Source organism: Myotis brandtii, unplaced genomic scaffold, assembly GCF_000412655.1.
Source record: "Myotis brandtii unplaced genomic scaffold, ASM41265v1 scaffold288, whole genome shotgun sequence".
Taxonomy (NCBI): domain Eukaryota; kingdom Metazoa; phylum Chordata; class Mammalia; order Chiroptera; family Vespertilionidae; genus Myotis; species Myotis brandtii.
Window position 1 is genome coordinate 148,298 of NW_005361006.1, and position 10,545 is coordinate 158,842.

At 37.1% G+C, this 10,545-nt stretch overlaps 1 protein-coding gene across 1 annotated transcript in view; it reads right to left on the minus strand.

Annotated features, from left to right (window-relative positions):
- Positions 1 to 1,801: 1,801 nt before the first annotated feature.
- Positions 1,802 to 10,545, minus strand: part of DPP10 (dipeptidyl-peptidase 10 (non-functional)) — a 321,640-nt gene continuing 312,896 nt past the window's right edge. The window contains exons 21-23 of the mRNA XM_005869090.2: positions 9,661 to 9,733; positions 6,423 to 6,496; positions 1,802 to 3,906 (exon numbers count right to left, since the gene is read on the minus strand). Of these exons, the coding sequence (XP_005869152.1) occupies positions 3,769 to 3,906; positions 6,423 to 6,496; positions 9,661 to 9,733 (285 nt within the window). The 3' untranslated portion in view covers positions 1,802 to 3,768. The remainder of the gene's footprint in view (positions 3,907 to 6,422; positions 6,497 to 9,660; positions 9,734 to 10,545) is intronic.

Genomic DNA, 10,545 nt, shown 5'->3' on the forward strand with positions numbered 1-10,545 from the left:
TGATATTAGGGGATTCTTATAGCTTCCATGTAGCTACCATGCTACACTGGGCTGTTATTTAACTTTTAGTATTACTGCTATTGAACACTCTCAAAAATATCTGGAACTATATGCTTAAATACTCAGACTCCATTCTTACATGGGTGAACATGGGTTAAAAACCTGCTTATTGAAGGAGTGCTGAGGAGAATAATGGCTGAGAACATGGGCTTCTATGTTAGCTGGAGCTAAGGTTTAGGCTATTTACCCATTAGTTAGGTAAATGTGGGTCAAGTTACAGTCTTTACAGAGACTCAGTTTCTTATCTGTAAAGTGGGAATAATAATACCTACTTTAGGGCATGTGGAGAAGATTCAATTTGATAATGAACATGGAGCCCTGAGCACATGATTGGTACTCAGTAAGAGTCTAATAAATTCTAGATAGAAACAGCTCATTGAAACTTGAATGAAAGCAATTCTGCATTGTCACTTTATTTCTTCGTCCTATAATAGTCACAATGGTAAGCACTTGTGGCAAGAAGGGACTTGCCCAGAAAGTAGAGCAGAGTCAACAGCTGATGCACGTGTAGTTTGCGTAGGGACATGATTTTAGGAAATAGGCATGAGGGACTGAGAAGAGTGAAATGTGAGAGAACTAGAAAGGTGTGCTGGTGTGGGCAGCTGAGATTCAGGGGCCTTCCAAGGACCATGTGGACTGTCTGAGAGAAGACAAAGAGGAATATATAGTCTCCTGCTCCTGTCTTCCATTAGTTGGGTTTTAATGGGGGCATTAACACCCTTATATAGGTTTGCAGTGTGTAAGGGATGAGTCCATTGGTTCTAGCAGACAAATTTAGTATCAGAGAATCCCCAGAACAGGAAGTGAAAGATGGAGCACAGCTGAGGAGTCAGGTTTTATTTATGCAATGCTCATTCCTGCAGATGTGAAGGTGGGGGGCATGGGAGGAGAGACAAACCAAGTATTTCATACATGATTATAGAAGCCGTGTGCTCTTACTGTGATTTGAGAGCAAATCAATCCCAAGAGCCCACCATTTGAGGACAACGGCTTAAGCAATTCTCCTTATACTAAAGATCAATATTTAAGTTATATAATAGATCTACAACTGGCCTCTGCAAGACTCCCGATGGGAATGATGTCTATGCTAAATATCCAATCAAAAGAGGCACATCTCAGGGCTGAGATTCAGGTGTAGAAGAGCATTCTTTTCCCAGATCCTGTCAGGAAACGCAAACAGATGAGCAGCGACTTCTTCGTCTGTAGGTGTTGAGTTAGAGCCCTACATGGAGGGAATTAGTGAAACAATACTTTTGCCTTCCAAATAGGTTCAAAACATTATGTGTTTACCTCCGTGGATGATTTAATAGCGCTTACCTGTTTTATTTTACAGTTTGGCTTGATATTTTTTAACTTTAAGGGGAAAATGTCACTTGGAAAGCTTGTTACTGGAATTCTAGGAACCTCTTGGAATGCATCAGTATACTCAAAACAGTGGGATTATGGTCAAAGACAAATGTATAACTGGGAAAGTCCACTTGCACAATCCCTCTAGTATCCGGTGTCTATGTGTTGGAGAGCATTCCTTTACCTAAAATGGCATAATTATTCGAACTCAAAATATCACGCAAATGAAAAATGTCCAGCTTCCTATGAAATAGTGTGTCTTCCTTTGAGATCTATTTAGCCTTAAAGGTGAAAGTGGGTTCCAGACAAATGTCTTTCACATTATAAATTGTATTAAATTAATTGAAAAATAGATAAACATTGATAATAATAAAACAGGAGAAGTGATGAACAGTAAAAGGTAAATACGTTTTAAATGTTACTCAAATAGACATTCAATAAAACCACATCTTTCAGACAACATAATTATTTGCATCATAAAAATCTCTAGTGGTTGAAATTTAAAATATTGATTAAAAACCTTCCGTTGGACTTTAAATCAGCTTTAAAAGAAATTTCCATCTTAATAAAATAGGCAAAACTTTCCTTTGAAATATTACAACCTTTTTTTAATGTGTTTACTATTCTTGAGAAAGACCTGAAATGAGTCTTTCAGAAAAGAGCCTTTCTCATTTTAAATTGAATTCAATGGAGCAGTGAGGACACAATTCCAATGCATTCAGAAGAAGAACAGAATATCCCCAAATGACTCACACATTTCCAAATACCCAGATTTGGGGGTTGATCCTTTGACAGAATAGGAGCAATTCTGTGACATTTTTAAGTTACCTCCTGGTCTTCTAATGTCATGTTTACCCGGCCTGTACTAAGGAATTTTTAAAACCACAAAAATATAGTATATTACCTAGATTTAGCTTAACTTTTCCAGACGTTTCGATAGCATCTGGACGATCCTTAAAGTAAAGTGCGAAGATACTCAGACTTTAGTCACCAAATTTAATCCCCTCATGACTTACGTTGACTTCAGACAGTAAAGTTTATTTTACTTTCTCAATTGCTTACTACTGCAAGTTAGCACAGACCAGGAATGAATGCGTCTTGTGCCTTCATCTGAAGTTAACAGCAGACACTGCTGTTTGTGAACTTTTCATCAATGAATAAAAAATATTTCATTTCTAACTCTAGAAATATTTAAATTAAACAGTAACAGGTGAATTGGGCAGGCACCAAATACTAAATAGGAACTAGCAAAAGAAATAATCCAGCTCTTTGCTTTTACAATGAAAAAGAGAATTGATTCTGAATTGAGGGAGAGAAGTAAAAGGACCAAGTGTTTTTAAAAAAGCCTTCTCTGCCAAAAGAGCAAAATAGTACTCAGTGGCATTGCATTGTTAACAAAAGTTCTTTATCAGAAACTATAATTTAATATTTAAGTATCTAATTTACAAGTGACAAGGTATCATATCCAAATAATTAAATTGCAACTAGAAAACTATTAACCACTAAAAACGATACCAAACACAACCCAAACATTTAGAGGAAAGCAATAGCTAGAATTTGAATTGAAAAAAATCTTTCATCATATTTGGCTCATTAAACAAAGCTTCCATTATAGCCTGTAAAAGAGCATTTCTTCTAGTTCATCAAAAGTTTATCCTTTGTAGCATGAATAACATGTAAAGATAAATTTATTGATTGCATATGCACAAGTGTGTATATATATATTGTTCAACACACACTTGTGTGTTGGTTTAACAATATCATATCTACTGGTAACTGGCTGAACTTTGGAAGGTGCTAAAATCCATATTTCTACATGACCTTTGACCCATTTAACAATGCTTTTTTTTGTAAACAGAAATTACATAAAATAGCCTTTTTTATTAACTGAATATTTTCTTAAGCATAATAATAGGCAATGAAGGAATTGCACTTATTGTAAAGGTACAGTAAAGTGTTAGACTGCCGCTCAGCCACCAAAGATCAGGGACCGTAGTACTGATATGTTGTGCATTGTATTCAAAGATGGTGGCCATTAAAATTAAAATGAGAACAACTAGTTACAGAACAAAGAGGGGATAACAGAAAAAAACATGCACTATTCCTACTTTAATGCAAAACTAATTTCTCCTAAGAAACCAACCATTTGCCCTTCCTTACACAAAGAAACAGGTTCTGCACCCTTGGCAAAACAGTAGACTTGGACATCTGTATTCAAATTCTAGTTTATTGTCTCTGAGTGTGCTGTTCCAGTGTCATCTCCTCAAGCTGCCCTTGGAATTCTGCAGCATCTACAATATTACAGTCTCTTGGTTAGATTTCATTGAGCCTCAATATCCCCTTAGTTCTATATAGAGTCCATTATTCATCTTCTTCTTCTGGTTCCTGTGGTATCATGGATATTTCTTCCTTTAAGCAATCACTGAAGAATCTGAGGATTGTGCTGTAGAGATGATACTTGCTCTTTTCAGATATGCTATGACCTTCATCTGGATAGACCTAAGATGTTGAGGAGAAAGAAGATTTAAACTTACCATAGCAAGTATTGTCCCTCAGAAGCCATTCTTTTTCATCAAATGGCAAAGAAACTTCAGGTAATAATATCTAACCAAAATCTCAACTAATTCCACGCTGAGTTCTTTATATAAAAATTTTTCTTTTTACCCTAACCGGTTTGGCTCACTGGATAGAGCGTTGGCCTGCGGACTGAAAGGTCTCAGGTTCAATTCCGGTCAAGGGCATGTACCTTGGTTGCAGGCACATCCCTAGTAGGAGGTGTGCAGGAGGCAGCTGATCGATGTTTCTCTCTCATCGATGTTTCTAACTCTCTATCCCTCTCCCTTCCTCTCTGTAAAAAATCAATAAAATATATTTTAAAACATTTTCGTTTTTTATCATAATCAATATTTAAGACAGACTACAATTTTTATGTATTTAAATTGAGATTTATTGGGGGAGATATTAGGCAGTTTCTTCATAAGTATAAGCTCCTGACCTCCCTTTTCTTAGCCTATTTAATTTAGAAAACTTGAAATTATAAATTCATTCACTGTCCTTTGAAATGGATGTAAATCCTCTTTCAGTTTATTGACAGTTTTACAACCCAGGAAATGTCTTTCTCAAGGACTGGAAACCATCTCTTTGACATATAAGCATTGAAGGGGAAAGCACCCCTATCTCACAGTCTCTGAGGGAGGGACTTGTCATAAAGATACAAGAAAGTTTACATTACCTTTTGGTAAAGCCAAATGCAAGTGGACTATGAGTTCCTCCTCCCTAGCTTCAAAGCTTTCTCAGCCCTTTATTTCAACAAAGTTGAACTTAGTCGCTCTCCCTTATTGCAATAGTCTTGAATAAAGTCCTCCTTGTTTGTTTAATCTTGTCCAATGGAATTTTTACTTTGACAATATAAAAGACATTAGTGACTTTTCCCCCCAAATACAAATACAAAGGCTGCCACATTAATTCCTGAGTAAAACGTTTTTAAATGGTGCCTTGGTGCCTCTGAGGAAAGCCACCTACTCTTTCGGAGTGCTAGCAGTATGACCCACCATCTGGTTACCTGTTCACCTTACCCTGTCATCATGCTAACACTGGTTCCTGGGTTTTAGATATGTTGAACTACTTTTAGTTCTTCAAATGTTGAAAAATTACAATTAGTTTTATTTCCTTCTTAACTCTTCCTTCAGACTGAAAGTCCCTTGGTCATATAAAGTATGTCTTATTGACCTATCTAGCTTAATGACTGTTGTAAAGTAAGTTCTTGATAAATATTTATTAAATATGGTTGAAGGCACAGATCTGAATGGTTTTTTAATCTCTCCTTTTTTTCTCATAACATTTACTGAAACCACTCCCCCTCCCAACTTTTTAGTATAAGAGTGATGAAAAATGAGGAAAAGACAAAGGGACTAGAAGAAAGAGAATTATTAGTTTAAAAGAATTCATTATCAGTGATTTTGATGCCATTGTAATGATCTCATTATTAATTAACAGGAAAGGAGTAAAGGGAAGACTAGATGATACAGGTATGTCATTTATACAGAAAGCTGTCCTTTGGCACTCTCCAAGTCTGTTTCCTACGGATTGATGGGGGGAGGGACTGGGAAGGCAGTTTGGACGCATGCCCAATAAGGTCTGAGTGAAAGAAAGCTGTCCTTTGGCACTCTCCAAGTCTGTTCCCTACGGATTGATGGGGGGAGGGACTGGGCAAGGCAGTTTGGACGCATGCCCAATAAGGTCTGAGTGACTCGAGAAGATGCTTACCTATCTGTCCAGTCACACCTGGGAATAGGTAATTAGCAGGAATAGGCATGACCACTGCAGGGGCATGAAGCCTGAATATTTAAACTTCTGAACAAAGGGAGTTCTCTCGCTCTTGGCTCTTGGCTCTTGGCTCTTGGCCCTCTTGGAACTCTTGCTGCAGGCGGCACATTCCCCTGCACTTGCCCACGTGGCCCACAGCCGTGTGAGCTCCACATAATGGACTGATGGACTTTAATTAGCCTGGACGCTGAACTGGGCCCGCTGCAACATGGAACAGAAGCTCTGGACACTGGCTCTGCTTTTGGCTTTGCTGAACCCACAGCTGCCCTCTTTCAGGACTGGCTTGATGGAAATAGGACATTGGAAACTGAGGAATGTAATCCACGCAACCAAAGTCTTCTAAGGCGCCTCGTTCTCCCATGAGGCTTCTGAAAGTGCGCATTTCAGCAGCGCCCCAAGAACGCCCTCCCGCCAGCAATAGAGAAATCCCACTCATGTACCCCTCGCATAGCAGCATGAATAAAAGTCTCAGGAGAAAGACATTGCATCAGACTATTATACAACGGTAAAGCATGAGCTGATCCACATTCTCAGCATAATTAAGAAAAAAATAAATAAATCTTTGATAGCTACATACACAGTAAAAATAATAGCATGAGGGATGGAGTAGCACAGAAGTTGTGTTCTGATCTCGCAACTAAAAAACCTAGGTAGGAAACCGCGTCAACACATCTAAAAAAGTGGCTTACCTGCATAGTATAATTCACTTCAGCTTTTATTAGGTGTTTTATTAATTCTGCTGAGTGCTGGAAATGAACTTTTGCTGCAAGAAATTAAATTGTGACATTTGAAGAAATATGTTTATAAGGATAAGAACATTTTATGTCTTTTTCCCCCGAAAAGATTAAATATTTTACTTTACATACATTGCACATTTAAAAGACTTACACCTGGCAATGATAAAACTTTGAGCTTCCCTTTATAAAAAAATAAACTGAAACAGGAGCTACTAGGAAGGCTCTACTTATTATACAGATGTTACTTAGACTTGCTTTATTGGTTATCATTTATCATTTTTAATTGTACACATTTTATACCATTATAAGAATTTTAACGTAGTGAATACTTGTCTGGATAATAATGCAGCAAACCAATTTCTATTCCTTTCTGAGGATGATCAGGGCCCAATCTCAGTGAGATACTGGCATTCTGTTTTATTTTAAATTAGAAAAGAATACCCCATGTTGAGAAAAGAGAGTACACATCTCCTTATTCAAAGGCTAAATATTTAATGCGGATCATGCTGGTTCTCCCCTTTCCTTCTAGCTTCCTTCTGCCTGACCCTAAAGGTCCAAAACTGAAGTGAGCAGCACAGCAGGCCAGGTAGAGAGTAGCCCTGGCCCTAACCAGCTTTGAACGCTGGGAGGAATCACTCAGATCTCTGTACAGCACTTTGCTCACATGCTGCCTGCGCCGTTCATCCCCATGCTGTGTACCTCTTCAAATGTCTGTAAATAACTTTTAAGCTAGCATTTTTAACCTGTCTTTGTAAAACTAGGGCAGGATTATCAATAGTTTAAGATCCTTCATAGCTCCAATTCTATGATACCGAACAATACTACTACCTAGCAGAAAATAAAAGCTTCCTAATGGTCATTTCAATCTTTTTAAAATCTACCCAAGGTCTTTTCCAACATCTTCCTAGTGTACTTAGTGGGGAATGACCATGTCATCTTTGAAGAAGTTTACGACTCGCTCTGTAACTTTAAGCAGGCTGGTAAATACATATCTTTCCTACACAGTAGCATTCATCTCTATACCTATAGCTATTATCTGAGCAGCCACATGCTGCCTCTAAATTCACCACCTTACATTATAGCGGTATCTAAACTCTCTGGCTCAGCAGCTTCTCCCGTCTCTCCTGCCCAGCTCACTCTAGCTGGTTAACATGGTAGCTGTATCTGAGCTCTCTATGAGCTCCAGCTCTCAGCTCCTCTGAGCTCTGCTCTCTCCTGCACCCATAGAAGCTACATTCTCTGTGCTGACCGACTCTGCTTCTCACACTAACTGGTCAATAACCTGTATATTACTCCAGAGACAAAAACGGCTAGTTGCCAACAGTGACATCAATCATTTGGCTATAGGAGGGCACAGCGCACTGTGAGATCGCTGTGGCCTTGCAGCTGTATATGGTATCTTACTTAAAACCTAGGCACGGTTAAGTCTGGTGTATTGACAACAAGGCCTCTGTGCTTTAACTGGCCTTGACCATAAGGTGCCTCTGGCATGGTTCCCATAGTGACATATAGTCAGTACTTAATAATTGCTACTTATTGTTATTACTATTATTATTCATATAATATCTTAACACCTTAGAACAAAAGCCTAATGTCCTTCAGAATGTTTATGCTCTCTTTTATCATGTTTCACCCAACACAGCTAGGGTATCATGTAGGTTTGGGGAATATTTTTATATTTTATAGTAGTTCTAGATATTCAAAAACATTACAAAGACAGTACTGAGAGTTTTTGTATATACCTTGCCCAGTTCCCCTATTACTAAGATTTTACATTTTTATGGTATATTTGACAGAACTTAGAAGCATTTAAACATCATGTCTCTTTAAGCTTTTTTGGTCTATCAGAATTTTTAAGACTTTGTTTTTGGTGACTTTGACAGTTCTGAGGTATTTGATAGAATGTCCTTCTTTTGGGTTTGTCTGATGTTTTTTTCTCATTGTTAGACTGGAAATATGTGTTGTTGTTTTATTTGTTTTTTTTTTAATGAAATTACATACATGGTGCATACTATCAAAGTGACTTGTCACTGTTGATGTTAAACTTGACCACCTGGCTGAATGGTATTTGTGAAGTTTCTGTATTCTAAAGTTACTTTTTCTCCCCTTTCTATACAGTGCTCTTAAAGCAAATCAGTAATTTCAATCAGCTCTAAAAGGGGGGAGGAAGGAGAGTTAAGTTTTCCCTCTTTGAAAGGGAATACCTAGATAAATTACTCAGAATTCTATCTAAGGGAGATTTGTCTCTTTTCTACCACTTACCTATTTACTCAAATACATATATAGTATACTGAGCTGAATACTAATTTAACCATGGCCTGACGTGCTTGAAAGTTAAACTCAAGACCTGGTATGATCTTTGCTATAATTCTTTTTTAGTTATATGCTATTTATAATGGAGTAAAAATACTTAGGCAAGGCAGGTTGAACCAACAAAAACAAGTTCAAAATTTAGGAATTATTAATTCAAGGCTTTGACTATCCTTGCTCACTTGCCAGGTAGTGCTAAATAAATTAGTTTCCTCCTTAAAATTGGTGTGTGGTTTTTGTTTTTTTTTCTTATCTCTGAATGGGGCTATGGATAATCAGCCCTCTGTTGTAAAGTTTTACACAGAATAATAAAAAAAAACATATAAGTTCTTTATGTGACTATAAAATATTATTAATTACTAGTAATATCAGTCACATACATTTCCGATGTTTAATGTGACAAATGAGAGGTGTTAACAATTTAAGTGGGTAGCCGCCTCAGAATTTTATCTCAGTACTGTCCTATTATTTTCTAGGCTAGTGTCCTGTTGAGGTATGCTAAATAGCACCATAGAAGTAGTCACTAGCCACTAAATTGAATAAAATTAAAAATTCAGTTTTTCAATCATTGTAAACACATGCTTATGAACATATGCTTATGAACCACATGTGGCCAGTGGCGAGTGTGTTCAACAGCAAAGATTGAACATTTCTATCATCCAGAACATTGTATCGCATAGCGCTGCCATTGAGGATCACATCTTCCTCTATTATTAGTCCTGACTTCCTTTTTCCCACTTCCCATCATGCATCAGATTTTGTGCCACTCTGTTCTCTTCTTTAGTAGGTTTATATGGTCCTTTTGGAGCAAGTCTTTGAATGTACCCCTTTTGTTCAAGTTCAGACTCCATCAATGACTAGCAGCAAATATAATACTTACTGTCAGCAGTCCCATGAATTATTAATATATTTTCTTCTTTTAAGCCATGGATATTATGTAGCACACTTGATGCCTACAAAGGGAAACAAAAACACCTGTATATATAGTTCTACCTGTATTTACATTTTTACTGAGTTTTTAGAACAGAAATACTTTTCTTTCTTAATTATTTTTAAATTAGTTACCTGGTATGTGCTTTCTTCTTTAGATGGCATACCGAGGTATCTTTCAGAGAAAGCTGAAGCTGTGACCCAAGAAAACAGAAATTTAAGAATAAACTAAAAACAATTGGAATAGAATATTTCATTATTCAATTTTTATATTTCACATTTAATTGTCATACTCCAGTAAAATTGATTAAATCAGAGATAAGATAAACAGCTGTAAACATCTCTGATAACACATGATAAATGAACTCAATTGAGCTCCTTTGCATTAGGATTTTGTTTTCTACAAATCAATACAGTGTATTAGGTCATTTTATAGAAAGTACTCACCATACAACTTCAAGTCAGTGATGGGTGCAATTACTGATCCACATTTAAAAAGCTTTTCATCTGATTTTAAGATCATTGATGCAACATAGCCACCATACCCCTGGCAACAAAAGAAATTATATATATAATTTTTATAGATTTTTTTAGCTTCAATCACTATGTTTGGTGATCTACATATCACGTCTCATTATGTCCCAACAAAGAATCCTATATAATAAAAGCCTAATATGCTAAGTGTCCAGTCGTCCAGTAGGCCATTCAACCAAGCAAAGTGTAATATGCTAATGATATGCTAAGGCCACTCAACCGCTCGCTATGACATGCACTAACCACCAGGGGGCAGATGCTCTGACTGGTAGGTTAGTTTGCTGCTGGGGTCTGGCTGATT